The 18,627-nt window shown below is 37.1% G+C and overlaps 1 protein-coding gene across 1 annotated transcript in view; it reads left to right on the plus strand.

Moving 5' to 3' along the window:
* The window catches only part of TMC1 (transmembrane channel like 1), a 136,544-nt gene extending 123,429 nt beyond the window's left edge, over positions 1-13,115 (plus strand). Inside the window, exons 16-20 of the mRNA XM_065907857.1 lie at positions 2,480-2,719; positions 7,499-7,624; positions 10,979-11,057; positions 11,164-11,215; positions 13,093-13,115. Coding sequence (XP_065763929.1) covers positions 2,480-2,719; positions 7,499-7,624; positions 10,979-11,057; positions 11,164-11,215; positions 13,093-13,115 — 520 coding nt within the window. The remainder of the gene's footprint in view (positions 1-2,479; positions 2,720-7,498; positions 7,625-10,978; positions 11,058-11,163; positions 11,216-13,092) is intronic.
* Positions 13,116-18,627: the final 5,512 nt, after the last annotated feature.

Here is an 18,627-nt window from a genome sequence, read left to right on the forward strand (position 1 = left end):
AATATTTATCCCCAAATCTTAGCGACTTAGAAAAGGAAAAGTTTATTTCTTGTTTACTCCAGTGAAATGTGAGTTGGTAAAGGATTCTGCTCCTGTAAGTTACTCTCACTATAGACTCATAGACCGGGACAGAACAGGATCCTTCTGGAGCATCACTGGTCAGAGCAGTAGAGAGAGAAGAGAACAAAAACCCCATAGCGTTATTAAAGTTTTCACCCAGTAGTGAGACACTTCATTTTTATCTCTAATTTACTGGCCAAAACAAATCATGTGGCTAAGCCTGACTTTGAGGAGGGGGCAAGCATAATCATCTGTAAGTATGTTGCATTACAAACAATGACATTTGGGAATATATTCTAGTGTTTTGTAATTATGACTCCTCAGTTGGGACTGTCACTCACTCACCTGCTAACATTTCTGGGGTTCCATGTTGTTCCAAAGTTTGCCTTCATTTTTAAAAAGCTAATGGCCCTTATATCTTAGAGAAGTTAAAGGTTCACTGCAACTTTGAATGGAAAGTACAGAGTTCCCATATACCTCCTACACCTACCCCTGCACAGCCTCTGTTGACATCTTCCACAATACTGTACCTTTGTTATAATCGATGAACCTACATGGACAAACCATCATTACTCAAAGTCCATACCATTTTTTAAAAAATAGTCCATCTTTCTGCAAAGTCTTTGGTCAATTTAGTATGTTTAAATATTTTTAGAATATTTAAAAAATATTTTAAAAAATATTAAAAAAAATAAATAAATATTTTTCAGATCTGTTGTTTGGGAACCTACCAACAAGACAACACAAATTGTAACAAATGATCACTTTTCAATGAAATGGTTTAATGTTGGGTTGCACAAGTTCAGTTATAGCAGAAAATAACTTTTTCATCTAACTCAATCCCTTACGCCTTCAGTTCAGCCGCTCAGTCGTGTCTGACTCTTTGCGACCCCATGAATCACAGCACGCCAGGCCTCCCTGTCCATCACCAACTCCCGGAGTTTACTCAAACTCACGTCCATCGAGTCAGTGACGCCATCCAGCCATCTCATCCTCTGTCGTCCCCTTCTCCTCCTGCCCTCAATCTTTCCCAGCATCAGAGTCTTTTCCAATGAGTCAGCTCTTTGCATCAGGTAGCCAAAGTATTGGAGTTTCAGCTTCAGCATCAGTCCTTCCAATGAACACCTAGGACTGATCTCCTTTAGGATGGACTGGTTGGATCTCCTTGCAGTCCAGGGGACTCTCAAGAGTATTCTCAATACCACAGTTCAAAAGCATCAATTCTTGGGCACTTAGCTTTCTTTATAGTCCAACTCTCACATCCATACATGACAACTGGAAAAACCATAGCCTTGAGCAGATGAGCCTTTGTTGGTGAAGTAATGTCTCTGCCTTATAATATACCAAATCTATATTGGATTGATTAAAACAATTATTCCATGTAACCAGGAAATAGAATGTGCAAACCCTAACTAAAATTGGTGGATTTTATTATATTTGGGACAGTTTAAAAGATAGGACACTGCTTGTATTTCTGAAATAAGTGTACATGTATCCAGTTTTGAATTTTGGATTAATAAATTGCCATTAATGTGATTTTATGGTGCTAATGGATTTTCTCATCAATGGAAGTTGAAATAACCACTGAAATCAGTAAGTTAAGAGTGCCCTTACCCAAATGGTTCCTATTTAAAAGTGGCATTTTAAAATACTTTTTAAAAAATTGCATGTACAGATCAGTGGACTTCCAGGACAAACTAAAGTAACAGAACAAACAGATAAACAAAATTAAATGGATGTGTCGAATTTTCATCTAAAAAACACATAAAGCTTGGAACTGAATATCAAGAAAACATAGTACCTTATTAGGCACAGATACACAATTCCCATCAGCTCTAAAATACCATAACTACCACAAATAGAAAAGAACATAAGAAAAACTTATTTTAACTTTTTCTTTCATTAAGTAAAAATTAACTAGCCATGACAAAATAATTAACACACATTTGCAGTTTATTTGAATATAATGGGTAGCTTTAAGAGTTACTTATGAAAAAAGCTAATTTTTAATTTTTGGGGGGGAGTTTTTTTGAAGCTAAATTTTTTGAAATATTAACCAATGATATGAACATTAAGGTAAAGTAAACTGTTTTTAGAAGTAGAAGAGAGAAGTAAAACAAATGTAATATATTGTTTGGTCTGTTGTTTAAATTTACCAGTGATAAGTGGATATAGTGAAAGATCAACATAGTTTCTGTGAAAGACATATATGCAATACCTGAAATAATCAGGAAGATGGTAGAATGTGTACAAGACATGGAAATAAATTAAGTTTGTTAACGTAAAGGGTTTATGTGAATAAAAGTGGCAATACATTTCTGCCCTTGGCAAATAAACATGATGTAAAATAAGCAGATGATTGGTGACTTTGTTGTGGAGTGAAGCTCCATGGTGAGAAGACTTCTGTTCTTCCTTCTAGGATGGGCTCCTTCTTCGCTCCCAGCCTCCCAGGCATCAATATCCTTCGGCTCCACACATCCATGTACTTCCAGTGCTGGGCGGTGATGTGTTGCAATGTTCCTGAGGCCAGGGTCTTCAAAGCTTCCAGATCGAATAACTTCTACCTGGGAATGCTCTTGCTCATCCTCTTCCTGTCCACCATGCCCGTTCTGTACATGATCGTGTCCCTCCCACCATCTTTTGATTGTGGCCCCTTCAGGTTCTTACCTTTGCGATTCCTTTTGGGCATAGTTTTCTTTCAGAGGTGGAGATAAAAATGGTCACTCATTGTATAAGTGATCATTTTTATTCCCCCAAACAATGACATTTTGGTCTATAGGAATGATATCTTTGGGATATTCAGACTCAGTATGGGGCATGGAAATTCTTAGGCAAGATCCATCTATTTTCATTGGCAGTCATAAAAGGGAAAATAATTTAACTGCTTCAAGCTCCGCCCACGTGAAATATGTACAATGAATCTGAGCTATTTCCATGTAAGGAGATAGCAAAGAGAAAGGTTTGATTACACTACTCTAGATGTGAACATTTTCTTGGTGCTAAGGCATCTCGTTCAGACATTGGGAAGCTACTATTACTTCTAACACAAACCACTTAATTGAAAAAAATAAAAATAGGAAGGAAGGCAGGAAGGAAGGAAGGGTCAGAGGGAGGGAGGGATGAGGGATGAAGAGGCAAGAGAGAGGGAGGAAATGAAGGAAGGGAAGGAAGGAGGGAAGGAAGGAGGAAGGTGGGAGTGAGGAGAAAGAAAGAAAGGTTACTCCACAAGATACTTAGGAAGTGGGATCGTTATTAGATAATAATGTATATAAAGAGAGTCACATCATTTATAATCCAAATTCTACATGCTTGTAAAAAATTTAAGGATGCTCCTCATATATATTCTCAAATAACAAGGATAAATCACTCAAGTCAGTAATAAAGAGTCAAGAAGGCTCTTTAACTTAGAAATATACTTCTCTACAGTTCTCTATGACAGAGTTCTCTCTGTGACACTTAACTAAGAAAGCAAAGTTTCCAGGTCTGGAGGATTGATTTCATTCTACCACAAGTCCCCCCATGAATCTCCACATGTTGAGTCACTGATCAGCATGCATCTGAGTTATTTCTACTTTTCAGTGAGGAAATGAGAATGTGATAAGTCATGTGAATGACAAGCATGATGCAATAATGGACATACGTAATTTCTCCTTCATGCCGTCAGAACCAAGTTGTTAAAGTCAAATTTCCTTGCTCACAGACTTAAGTATGAAAGAGACATTTTCATTTTAATAATAGTCTGTTATTATTGCTTTACTAGAAAAGAAAGAAAGAAAACGTTAAGCCTACTGATTAAGCCAAAACTGCTGGAGCCCTGTCATACATATTCAAAAAGCTGAAGTTGACAAGTCCTGTTTCCCTGCCCCACCCAATAAATAATGCAAATAGTGACATCTGGAGGCTTAATGTGAAACTGCAGTTTTGAAAGCAATTGTTCAGGATAGAAAGTTCAAGAGATGAGCCACACAAAAACTTTAGTTAATTGGAAATTACCCACACAATTAAATACCCAGGATAAGTTTTAACTTTTTAATTGGAAGTGGATCCTTCTCAGAAAAATCGAAGGAATTTATGTCTTCAAGGGAAACCCTACTAGGCCAACATGGAGTTGGGCAGTGGTAAGAAATGTCCATTGATATTAAAAATATCATTGAGCTAGTTACTGCACAGTTTTAGCTTTTGAAGCCCAATTCTTCTTCATCTCTTTAAATCACACTGAATTACTATTGTTTTAATTAATAAAAATTAGTCTGTATCTAAGGAATAATGTCTGATTTTGACCGTTTCCAAATTGGCAAACTTTGGCAAATTAACAAACTTTGGCAAGTTAACAGTATGTGTGTGTGTATATATATATAGTTATATAACTATATATATATATAGTTATATATATATATATATAGTCATATATATATATAGTCTATACATAGTCATATATATATATATAGTCACTATATATATATAGTCATATATATGATATTTTGAGATCAAGAAGGAAATGTAAATATTTTTAGTGGAGCATTGAGAAAGGGGTATATCTGTACTATTTAGTCTAATTTTCCTGGAGCAAAAGAATGTATACTTGGTTTATTCATTGGATTTTAAAGTTGAAAGCATTTTCTTACCTTGGTAGTGAGGTGAGAAAGCTTGTAATAGTAGGAACCTCATGGCTTGCCATCCTAAGGGATCCTGAGTTTGAGGTGGTCTGCCCAGCCTGCCTAGAGAGGGGTGGGCACCTGGGTGGGCAGCAAATTGATAAACATGCCTTTGAGGTAGATTAATGGGGACATGGTCATGGCCAATCTCTCCCAAGTGCAGGCACATTTTCAGGTAAGATGACTACAATGTCTTAGAAGACCAATTCTGCAAAGCAATCTGATGAGATATTCTGCTTGTTCTGGTTTCATAACAACTGGTCAGGGAGGGTGAATTTTCCAGAAAATTATTCCAGTAGGCCATGAAGTGAATTTACCTTAACAGTTTGGCAATTAAAAAATGATTTCTTTGGTGTCCAGATGAAGAAAATTCTTCTAATTGCTTTACAACATGTCCTGACACTTGATGCTTCTCCCCACAGTGCCCTCACTAATAATCCTGAACAATTTCTAGTTCTCTAGGTTCTCACACCTAGGGAAGGAAATGGCAACCCACTTCAGTATCCTTGCCAAGAAAATCCCATGGACAGAGGAGCCTGGGGGCTACGGTCCATGGGGTCGCAGAGTCAAGAAGCCTGAAGCGACTGAACACACACACACATGTTCCCACATACCTCCTTGCTACGTTATGGTAATGATAACTTTATATATTTTCATCTAGCTGCAAAGGTAACATGTGTTTATCCTAGAAAACCTGGAAATTATAGAAATATTTTCACATGAAAACACACACTAGCTATAACCCCAAAGACCCGAAATAGCAACGCTCAGCATTTTGGCATTTTGTGTTATGGTGTTCTTTCTTAGGCAGACTTCAAACTGAGATCATATAATATGTATAGGTTTATATTGTATATCATGACACTGCTATTACATTACTCATTTGATGTATCAATTTTTCTTAATAGTGTAGCTGACGTCTACAGCTTGAAAGTGAAAGTTGCTCAGTTGTGTTCAATTCTTTGTCACCCCATGGACTATACAGTCCCTGGAATTCTCTAGGCCAGAATACTGGAATGGGTAGCCTATCCCTCTTCCAGGGGATCTTCCCAACCTAGGGATCGAACCCCGGTCTCCTGCATTGCAGGCATATTCTTTACCAGCTGAGCCACAGAGGAAGCCCTAGAGCTTGGGGACAGAATATTTTCATTTCAAAAGTCCAAACACAGTAGAGTGTTGGCCTGTAATTTGAATTAATGAATGAAGAATGTTTCTTGCGCACTAAGCACTAGAGGAGATGTAGGGTATGTTGGGCATCAGTTATGGTCAGGTGGGCCTTTCCATCTGGCTGAAAAGACAGACATAGACTATTTTAATCTGGGGTGGATGGAGCTATGCCCAGCAGAGATGTAAATTTAAGTTCAGTAGCATTTCACTTAGCTGTATACTCACAACAGGCTGGAAGAGACTTCTGGGAATATGATAAAGTGGCATATTTTGGTTAACCTGTCAGTAAAAGGGACTGCTGGGATTTGTAGATATTTCTAAAGTTTGTGTATAATAAAAGATCTGGTCTCCTGGTAAGAGACCTAACCTGGAAAAGGCACCCAAGAATCCTCAAAACTTCACATTTCTTATACACTAGATGCAGAGAAGACTTTAGGGGTAAGAATGATTTTGTAAAATTCCAGTTTCTCCAGTCTGATATTCATTAGCCACAGCCTGAGAGGCTGGAGAAGGGTGGGGGGTGGGTTGTTCTATCTTCTCTTGTCCTCCGTGCCTCTCTCCTCACTCTGGCTATATTCCATATGTCATGGTAAAGCATGGTCATCTAGAATGGATGAGGAAAAATAAACTTTGGTGGGATAGGTTGATATAATCCTAAATTGTCAATAAGCTTCATTCCCTTTTATGTATCATAGGTTTTGCTAATTAGTGTGTAGATCTATAGTTTGTGAAGCAAAATTTATATCTCTGTAGTCTAGTGACTCCTGACAAGACACTTGAAGTCACTTTCAGTCTACCAAAAGATACAATTAGTTAGATCAGGAGAGAAAAAAATCTGGAACTTATGGGTCACGTTTATTTAGAGGATAAGAATGTATAAAGATCAAAGGATAAAAGGAAAATGAAAATATTCTACTCAGTGTTAGGCCAACCTTTATTCTCATGATACCTGCAATTTGCTGGTAAAAAATTCAATATCTTTTCCTAAAATGACACATTTTCATAGCAAAATCTATATGCATAGTCAGAAAAAAATAATTTTGCATGATGGATATTACTTTATATATTCATATTTTCTATATTTATTCACAAAGTAACCCAAACCTTAGAAATATAACTTTAAAAAGTCTTCTCCTGGGGTAGAGAGATAAATTGGGAGATTAGGATTGACATATATACACACTACTATATATAAAATAGATAACTAATAAAGACCTACTGTATAGCACAGGGAAATCTGTTCAATGACCTACATGGGAAAAGAATCTAAAAAAGAGTGGATGCATGTATATGTGTAAATGATTCACTTTGAGGTACACCTGAAACTAACACAACATTGTAAATCAACTATGTTCCAATAAAACTTAAAAAAAAAATCTCCTGATTCCATGATTAATTTCCTAACTTCTTGGCCTCTGTGTTTGCATTGGTATAACATTTCTCATATCTTATCCATATGCTGACAGTATGAATTTGAAGGATCAGGAGTTGTAGCTAAATAGCAGATTTCTAACCTGAAAGAGTACTCAGGCAGTGTTTGAGAAAAATTTCTCGTTTTTTTGTTGTAACAATGGTTTTTACATCTGTTTAAAATAAATGTCTCTCTCTTTTTCCAGTGGCAAAAATAGGATGTTTGAAGTCATTGGAGAAACGCTGGAGCATGATTTTCCAAGCTGGATGGCAAAGATCTTGAGACAGCTCTCTAATCCTGGACTGGTTATTGCCGTTGTTTTGGTCATGGCGTATGTGCTTTCCCTCCTCAGAGAAAGAGCTTGTGCGATGTTCTTCCTGCTCCTTTTAAGTTTCAGTGTTTTCAACTCTTTCTCCCCAGGGGTTATGCTGTAACCTAACCAAATTCAGCACTGATTACTCGGTGGTGAGAGGCTAAAATTCATGAGCCATATTCTCATCCTGTTGCATGTAATTCATAGCCATCTGCATCTGTGTTTGCCAGCCTAGGATTATAAGATTTGTTCCCAAGTAACCAAAATAATTATCAGTAAACAGCTAAAGCAAGGGAAACATAAATGCTAAATCTAATCATCACATCAGGCTTCCCTCCCGCCCCTGCCCCCCACCTCTTTTACCATAAAGCAGATGGCTGTAAACACATAGAAATGATGAGCCTCTGAGTTAATATTCCCCTTGAGGGCCCTATAGGCTGTATTTCAGGGCTGAAGGCTTAAAGGGTCTTAAAAATTACCCTGTCCTTGTTCCTAGAAGGCCATCAATAACTGTGTCTGCCCGTAATAGAATCAGAGGACCAGAAGGCTCTTGGAAAGGTCATTTAGTCTTTCCTTTCAAAATCAGAGGTGATATTCAATGGGCAACTTGAGAGGGGGCATTTGTTCCCAAATGACTTTCTTTGGGTTCTGACTTTTGGCCACCACAGATAAACTTACATTCTAAGCAAAGAAAATATGCTTCCTATAGAAGAGCTACAAAAAGTGCCCCAGGCTTTCCTTTTAAACCCCAAGTCCCTCATAAATGAAAAGTCTGGAACCGCTTTTAGTCAGTGAAACCACTCTTGTGGACACTCTGACACTCTGATTTGTTTAAATAAAGGTAAAACTAGGAAATCTCAGGGGAAAACTCCCAGTGGTTTAAGTCAATAAACTGGGTTCTGGGCCAAGTTGTTGCGATCATCTCTGCACCGGTTGTGGTCACAAGCTACATCCATGATGACAGGGGTCATCTTCAAGTTGATAAATTGAGAAACGGACTTAGAGGCAGGAACTGGTTTTTCCCTAGGTGAGAATACAGCAAAGTGATAGGAAGGCTTTGACAGTAAACTCAGCACTCACCTCTTACACCTTCTTTGAGGGAGAGCTAATAGCCTGTAGGGATAATTATACAGTAAAACAGATCATGTATTACAGAACCTTGATCATGGGGCGGCATTAGGAAACTGATAGTGAATCTCTGGTGCAGATGTGTTAGAACATAACCTGCTGGAGGCAGCATGTTTCCCCAGATAGCCCTGGAAATGATTTTTCTTCTCCGAGTTTTTATGATGCAGCAGCTAAGGAGACCATATTAAGTGTCATGTGGCTTTTGTGGTATAAAGGAGGTCTTGTTTTAAAACACACACACAAAACTTAATGTCAGATTTTATGACTATATTCTTAACTTAGTGAGAGACAGATTTATTTCTAAGCAAAGGAGCAACATTGTTCTAATGCCACTAATTAAAGATTTAATAAGCTGCCTTGGGGGTATGGGAGAGGAATGAACACTACCCTTGTTCCAAGCACGATTCATATATTAACCCATTTAATTTCCACAATAACCTTAAGAAGTTGGCCACATTAATCATATTATTGAAAGCACATGGAAGATGTGCCCCAAATCAAATGGCTAATAAGTAAATTCAAGCCCATGTATTCTTATTCCCCACCTCATATTCCCATCTACTTATTTAGCACCAAACACTCAGTTTAGGCTGAGTGAATATGCTCATAAGAGTTGGAAGCCACTTGTCTGAGATGTTCTACACCCGTGGTCAGCACACTTTTCCTTAAAGGGCCAAGATATTAATAGTGGATACTTCAGGCTTTGTGATCCAAGAGGCAAAGTTGAGGATATTATTTAAATACTTCTATAACTATTTTAAAATATAAAAACCAATCTTAGTTCATGGGTCATACATAACAGGCTGGGAGTCAGATTTGCCCTGGAGGCCATAGTTTGACAACCCCTGATATAGACTGTCTAGATGGAAACTGGCAGGATTTAAGATCAAATAGATGTCCCACAATGTTGATTTTAGTTCTGACATTCTGATTTTAAACCTGAATTTCAGTTTATTGTTGATTTGATATTCCAGATACTGAGATCTCATCTTCAACACTTAATGGTGTCCATACAATTTGTTTTTCTTTTTATTACCTTTAATTAGAGAATGTTTACAAGCATTTTGAATTTCCCCAGTGAATCATATTCAATCAGCTTGAATGGTTTTGGGGTAACTGAGTTTAAGCTAATTCTCTGCAGGCAGCTTCATTCCTTTGGAGACTAAAAAATGATCTATGAGTCTTCCTCACTGAAGGTGCTTCTCAGGGCAGAAAAAGTGATGAATGAATAAAGAATTACAGTCTGCAAATGATTTGTGAGGTCTTTGAGTTCTCCCTCCAAATCCAGGCACTTTTCTAAGAAAATTCTTGTAATACACATACACATTTATTGAGCACCTACTTCATGCCAGATATTACACCAGATGTTTTCAGGTATATAATGTCATTCAAACTCCCAACACTTGTATAAGAAATAAACCCAGCAGAAACAATATCAATAACGATGTTGCTAGCAGCAGATGGCTCATAAAGGTTATGATCTGACATGCTGGAGTAGAGGCAATGTATTCAGTACCCAGTTATTTGCAATAAAGGGCAATGCCAGTTACCTTTTTTAAAAAAAAAAACTGCATTTTTTCCCTTTGTTTATTTTGCTTTAAGTGAAGATGAATGTGTTTATTTTTGCAAAAATGTTTGGCTGGAATTTGCTCTTTTGAGAAATGTAAATGTCACTTATATGCAAAGACTATTCTTTTCTGAGACATTTTCTTTTGAAGGAGAAAGAAAGGCAAACAACACATCCTATGGATAAAAAGGCCGTGTTAATTAACTATGACTGAGGATTATAGTCTTAGTTGTAAAAGCCCAAGGAGAGAATTTAAAGTGGAGAGTCAGTCTCCTTTGTATTCTACACATTCCCTAAGCTTCAAGAGATTTCCTCTTCCCTTGGATGCCATTGGTATCAATTTAAAATGCTGTTTTCCATTATAGCATAAAATGATATTACTGAATTTCCAATGAGCAGCTAAAATTAGCAGTAAGGTATATCAGACAGAATGCCCTGGCTGTGAAGGAGAAGCCTTAGGTTCCACTTTCCAGGTCCATCCTAGTCACTGTGTAGTTCTGAATATGCTTCTTCACCTATTAGTACTTCAGTCTTCTATCTACATAATAGAGGTTCGGAGTAGAAAATATCTTAAAGTCCCTCCAGGGCCAATATTCTATGATTTACTTAATGTCAATTTAAGCAGATCTTGAAGAACTGAAAAATACCATACATTTTATTTTATTTTTTGAATTTAGTTTGACCATCTATTACCTCAATGCCACTGCAAAGGGCCAGAAGGCAGCAAATTTGGATCTAAAGAAGAAGATGAAACAGGTAGGATACAATATATTTCAGAGAAATATTTGTCTTCATTCATGTCAAGTTGTAGAAAACACCAGGAAATCTCATGTTCTCCTTCTTTACTATTTTTTATTGCTAGCAAGCTTTGGAGAACAAAATGCGAAACAAGAAAATGGCAGCTGCACGAGCAGGTTTGAGCTCTGTTATGTTTGCATTCTTTTTCCCCTATAAATAGTATGCTCTTCCTTTTTTTTCCCCTCTCAAAATGGGGCATTTTGTGCAGAGAGGCATTATTGCCACAGCAAGTCATCTTATACTCTTTACAGTCCACCTTTTCAGCCCTTTCAGGCTTCAGATCCAGAGACTTCAGTTATTTTCCAGTGGGAGAAAGAAAAGACAAAAATTCAGGAACATAAAAGTAGCATTAGTGATAGAAAAGGACTTTTACTAATTGATGGAAGACGAAGAAAACATCCCTCTAGTTATACAAATAGCAGAGACAGATATACAATCTCTCCTGCCCATTTTGACCATTTTTATACATAGATGGTGGAGAAGGAAATGGCAACCGACTCCAGTGTTCTTGCCTGGAGAATCCCAGGGACGGCGGACCCTGGTGGGCTGCCGTCTATGGGGTCGCACAGGGTCGGACACGACTGAAGCGACTTAGCAGCAGCAGCAGCATACATAGATGGACGCATTGGGAAGATACTAAGAGGATCCTCTGGGCTCATCATTATTGATTTCCCAACGCGTTCTCTAATTCATTAACCTCTTTTACTTTTGAACCTCTTTAATTTTTAATTTCCTGTGTAGCTCAGTTGGTAAAGAATCTGCCTGCAATGCTGGAGACCTAGGTTTGATTCCTGGGTCAGGGAGACACTCTGGAGCAGGAAATGGCAACCCATTCTTGTCTGGAGAATCCCATGGACAGAGGACCCTGGTAGGCTACAGTCCATGGGGTCACAAAGAGTCAGATACGACTTAGTGCTGTCTTTCTTAATTTTTAAACTATTTGCCAAAATTACTGATATGTTTTGCCTTATACATGGAAAAGGGATGAATTTTTTGAAAATCTTTTCTAACTCTTCCCTCATTCATAATTCTAAAACTATATTAGTAGGACTTCTCTCTCCCCCATAATTAATAATGTTAATAATAAAAAACCTTAACCCAAATTAGCTTAAGTAGAAAATAAATTTATTAGTTCACACAGATGAACAGGAGTGTGGTATGTGATACTTCCAGTCACATTTTACCCCAAGTTTAGAAGCAATCACGACTGAGCCCCATTTCTCTGTGGGTCTATCAATACTACATTCTTATTATGTTGGCCAACATTTATGGCAGCATAAGCAGATGTAGAACTTCTAATGCCATGTCCTTGGATTATATTTGTCTTATGTTTTGTGTGCTTTTTTATTTTTTATTTTTTGCATTCTGGTACTTGTTTCTTAACTGTATTAAAAAAAATTTTTTTTAGCTCTATTGAGGTATAATTGATAAAATGTTCTGACTTCTAAGACCTGAATTCTAGCTAAGGCATATTGATTTCTTTATTCTTTTAAATAGTGATATGATGTTATTGCATGCTGTTTTTCTGAAATTTTCCCATAATTTGTTTAAAAATGTGTATAACCTTAGTGAAGACAGAGACTATTTAATTTATAGTTGTTTCCTCAGGACTTAATATAGGACTTTATATATCAGTCACTCAATTAATACCTACTAAATATCTACCGGACAATGAGGAATTCTTTTACTGGGAAAAATTTGAAAGGAATACATTTCTATATTAATTACATAAGCAGTAATGAATGAATAAATGTTAGCAAAAGAGAACTTTTATTCTCTTGTCTTTAGAATTTGTGCAGATTTTGAAAATAAGAAATATAGAGATATTCAGCAAAAAGTATTATGGCAACATGGAGTACATTTGGAAGATACAGATTTTTAAGCCATCTCATTCAGAACCATTACACACGCTGAAACTAATTTTTGCTTATCTCTTCTTTATCTTCTTTCTCTGTTTCTTTCTCTCTCTTATTTATTTATTTAATTTGAATAGCTGCAGCTGCTGGTGGCCAGTAATTTTCATGGATATTCTGGAGGCCGAGAAGTGTTCCTCATCATGCATTTCCAAGTCAGTGACTCTCGTGAAGGCCCAGAGGACAAAGCATGAAGAGTTGATGCTACCATGTTCTAAACCTGATGGATTATCAAGGTCTCGCTGATTAATCAAGGCATCACTTGCCCTAACTAAAAAAAACAAGAGTCTCTACCTTATTCCAAATTAAGGATTTGTTCCCCCACCACCACTTTCTCCCCTGAACCACTCTCCTGACATTTTCTTTAATGAATTGAGTTTAAAAGTGTGTGTGATCCTCCAGTATGGATCACTAGTTTACTTGCTGGGTTAATTTAAAAATATTTTGCTCATATGGACTTTCATTTTATACATTTATTCTGCCTTAGTTTTCTTAGTCTGGAAATGGGGATATTTCACCCTCTTTTTTTCTTCTAAATTCAGAAATATCTTGATAAAGTATTCATTGTAATCATTCATTAACTCAGTTTTTTGAAATTATCTTGTTTTCCCTTTTCATTCTATCTCCCCATCCATGGTTCATCCACAAATGCATACCCCAAACCTTTTTGTTTATGCTGGATTCAGTATGAGAAGAAATGGGCTTTTTAGAAGAAAAATCCCAAGTGAATTAGGGGCCTGATCAACACTGGGTTGAAGGTCTTGACACCTTGAGGAGGTATATGAGTCTTACTTTACTTTAAATCGAACTTTGTGAGTTAAAAGAAAAATGACAACATTAAGTGAGTACTATTCCATCACAGTCTGATCATGACCTCCAATGACCATATCTCCTGAGTTTGGAGTCTAAAATTCTATACTTTTTCTTTGCTTTTTTGTTAAGGTTAGGAAAACACATACTATTATAGGGGAGTGATTTATACCTATGTTTAAGCATTATTGTTTTGTTAAAATTTAAATTGATTTTGACTAGTAACAGTCAATGCACTTAACCAGCTTTGTTTCATGACTTCAATTATATCTCTTAACTCAGTGTCTCCACCATCACCCCTACCCCATCCCCAGCTAAGCCAATTTGCCTGCCATTCGCTACAGTTGATTTACTAATTTTGTATCACTCTCTCTTTGAGTTTTTCCTCCTGGCCATAGAGTGAGCACTCTGTTCTTCTGCCAATCCACGTGCTCATCACTTCCATCAAACCAAATTCAAGATTACTTCCTCTGGTCAAATTTGCCTGACTAGCCTCCATCATCATATAACTCTCTTTATAGGCTCCCTTTGGACTCACCTGTCTTTAACGCAGAGTTTGTTATTCTACTGATTTTTCTGTAATTTGTAATTAAAAAAAAATTAAATGCATGAATCATCTTTCCTATCCAGATTGTACACTCCCTATGAGCAGGGATCGTATCTGCTAATTTTTGTATGCCTCTTATAGTGCTGTGCACATTAGGCACTGAATAAATGCTTGTTAATTAAATTGAATCAATTTAACTTACAGCAGTAGCATTGTGAGAAGAACCTTCTGTGATCAGTATGAAAAATTTTACTATGCTGTACGAAATGGAATTCGGTTGACGGGCTGAATTTATTATCTCATTAGATTATAATGCAGATGAGTAAATAAAGCTAGTGCTTATTTCTACTTGGATTACTTTTGTACTGTGTAGTAATAAGATTACATTATTGATTTACACATGTCACCAAACGGGTGAAACTCCCTTGTCCTGATCTGCTTTACAAGGAAGATGATGCAAGATGCCAAACTGTCCCCAAAGGGCTTCACCTTCAAGGACTTCACCTTCTAAGTGTGTTAGTCACTCAGTCGTGTCCGAGTCTTTGCGACCCCATGGACTGTAGCCTACCAGGCTCTTTGGTCCATAGGATTTTCCAGGCAAGTTTACTGGAGTGGGTTACCATTTCTTTCTCCAGGGGATCTTCCCGACCCAGGGATCGAACCCAGGTCTCCCACCTTGTAGGCAGACGCTTTACCGTCTGAGTCACAAGGGAAGCCCTTCTAAAGGCAATGTATTTTCCAAACAAGTGCTCATGGTGTAGAAGCATTAGGACACCATATGCTAACTTCCAGTTTTTCTATAAATTAAAAACTAAGTTAGTTTTTTATAGTATCTAAGTATCTGCCGCTGCTGCTGCCAAGTCACTCCAGTCGTGTCCGACTCTGTGCGACCCCATAGACGGCAGCCCACCAGGCTCCCCCTTCTCTGGGATTCTCCAGGCAAGAACACTGGAGTGGGTTGCCATTTCCTTCTCCAATGCACGAAAGTGAAAAGTGGAAGTCAAGTCACTCAGTCGTGTCCGACTCTTCGCGACCCCATGGACTGCAGCCTCCCAGGCTCCTCCATGGAATTTTCCAGGCGAGAGTACTGGAGTGGGTTGCCGTTGCCTTCTCCGACCTAAGTATCTACCTGATTTAAATAAACATTTTAAAGAAATTTTAGTTCTTTCAGTCTCCAGAGAGCTGCTGAAAATATTCAATATTCCCATCTTATGACATGGACAAGCATCTGAAAGAGGGAATGCCACTTCCAAACCTGTTTTTACAACTAGTGAGAGAAGGAAACAGCATTATGGGATGGTGACAAGAGTTCTTAAGCTCCTATATAAAATTTCTTTTTCTCAAAGTTCTCTTGTCATGCATTGCCTTGGATGGTACAGCTGCCTTTATCAGAATGGGTCCTGGTGACTTAGTAATTATGAATAATGGAACAATGTGTCTGTGAAACTCTGGACCTGAGATACTTGACCTCTTCTGGGAACTTAAATGTTATATAACACACATCTTCATATACACCCAGAAGTTTTCATACAAATCCTTGGTCATTTAAAAACCTATAGTAGTGGCACATTTTCATTAAAGCAAATTTGGAAAATTTTAATAAAATGTAAAAAGCAAAAGAACTCTTAATTCCAGCAGCCAGAATAACTTCTGTTAACATTTGGTGTATTTTTTTCTCAGATTCATGCACACACACAGACTTGATAAAATATTTTGAATCACAAGATGTATTTAGTTTTTATCCTATTTTCTTATTTAACATTTTCCCATGTCACAAAAATTATTCCAGGACATTTAAGAATTTCTGGATCATTCATTGTGCATCATATATAAACTAATAGAAACTCCCTAAATCCAAATGAAGTTATAGAATATTCCATAACATAGCAGATTAGTAATCAATCATGTCAAGTGGGTCATGACATTCAAATATATCCAGCTTAAATTCGGAAGGTGATTTAAGTTCTGAAATCCCCAACTGACCCTCTGAAGATTTCCCCATGAATTTTAAGGGGAAAATAGCATCTTGAAAGTAGATTAGAGATACCCATGCTCCTTGTAAGACTCTAAAATGGTAACTCTCCATAAATTGCCTGAAAATAACTGATTAGGTTCATTGATTACTTTCTCAACATCAAAGCCACTATTAAGAGCAGTCTCTTATCTGTGGATAAAAGTGGATTTGAAAGGTCTAGACAGTATAAGACCCTTTATTACAGTCCATCTTATGTGTTAGCTTTCATTTGTAAACAAAAATTTTCCACCCCAGCCAACACATTATACTAAGGGAGTGATGAGGATGAACTGTAAAGAGTAATTAAGAGATCATTTAATGCTTCATATAGGACAGCACAGGCACCAATTTGCCAGTTAATTATTGGTAACCATTTCGGATGCCTTTTTTCTGCTTTACTGTACATCTAAACTCTGGGAAAAAATTGAGAGCACTGTTAAAAAGAGAATTTGTGAAGGTCATATTATTTTTATGAATGGAAAAATGAAATTTTAATGGTTATCCCTAATATCTAATTTTAAATTAAAAAAAAATTACTCTTAAAACTCTAAACTTTCAAGCATGCCGAAGTCATGCTTTCTGACTCCCAAAAGTCATTTAGAAGATGCTTCTTTCTGGAAAAAAAAAAATTCTGCATTGTTGGTTTTCTAAATACCCGCTTACTTGCTCTGTCAAGTAATCCAGGCATGGAATTAGCAATCTGTAATGCAGGTGGCACAGTGGTAAAGAATCTGCCTGCCAATGCAGGAGACACAAGAGACATGGGTTTGATCCCTGGGTTGAGAAGATCCCTTGAAGAAGGAAATGACAACCCACTCTAGTATTCTTGCCTGTAAACTTCCATGGACAGAGGAGCCTGGCGGGCTACAGTCCATGGACTCACAAAAGAGTTGGATGCAACTGAGCACATACACATGTACGTAATGCAGATGTCCTTATAAATTAGAGGGCATATGTCTATATGCCCTATAGACATAACAAGTATTTCAGGATTTATATACATGGACTGAATACATGAGGACTGTGAGTCAACAAGAGCAGAGAGTATTTAAAAATTTTAAAATCCTAAAGTGCTTTTTTTTTTCTTTTGGGATCAAATATCTCCCACATGACTTGATAATGGAAACAAATGGAGGAAGTGGATTTATTATAAATTTTTAGAAATTACTCTATGTGTGAAGGCAGGTCAAATTGAATGACATTAATTAAGAGACATTTTATGCATGATGGCATTTTATGACATTTTATGTTGTTATGAGTGATGAGAGGATAACCCTGAAAAAGATGGTAGATTAACAGGCCTGAAGGGTAAGGTGCTTAGGGGATTGACTTCAGAATTAATAAATACATTTGTAGTGGAACATGATGGAATAACCAAATAGCAGGTGAAAATTAACCCAGTGCAAAAGGGATCAAGAGATGGAATTACAACTGATCTCAATGGAACATGGAATGAATTGATTCCATGGGAAATGTTTGTCCCCAGGGAAACAGTAGATAAGACCAGTGGAAACACTCAGCCTTTGGATCTGTGTCACAGAAAAGGTTCCATGTATTTCAAGTCCACAGACAACTAAATAATTGTGGGTGCTGGGAGGTAGAGGGAAAGAGTACAGGCCCGGGATTCCGGGCCAAAGCTTAAGTTTTGCTTTGAAGAGTGTCACTCAATGGTCATGTAATTTTTTTGTAGTCATTATTGGTTTTCTGACTCAGGCTACTTACTTATCCTCACTGGCCTTCAAATTATCTCATCTTTAAATAGATAATTGTCTCCACTCAAATTGCTGCAGGGATTACATGAGCTGAAGCTGAAAATCACTGAGCACCGTTTAGCATGTAGCACATCATTTAGCACCTAGTTAAAAGCTGAATAAATATTACCTCTCATTCTCCTTTTTTGTCAAATATTTTCTTTTGAAAAATTTATTCATGTTCTAGTTTAAAAATGAGATATTAATTGATTTACTTCAAGGAGATATCAAAAAACAATTGCAAGGAAGATTTTTTCAGTTGGAGAAACCAAATCTTTTATAGACCAACAAAAACAACGGTCCAAATTATTTTGCCACATTCTTAGTTATTTTTTAGATAGAACTGTTTTAGTAACAGAGTGGCTTAACAAATTTAAGATAAGCAGCACTAAATGAATAAAAATGCATATGATTGAGCATCAGGATCTCGGGGTTCAAGCCATGTCTCTGCTGCTGGTTAGCTGTCTGACTTGTTGGAACTCATGTAACCTTG

Source organism: Muntiacus reevesi, chromosome 17, assembly GCF_963930625.1.
Source record: "Muntiacus reevesi chromosome 17, mMunRee1.1, whole genome shotgun sequence".
In the NCBI taxonomy this organism is placed as follows: Eukaryota; Metazoa; Chordata; class Mammalia; order Artiodactyla; family Cervidae; genus Muntiacus; species Muntiacus reevesi.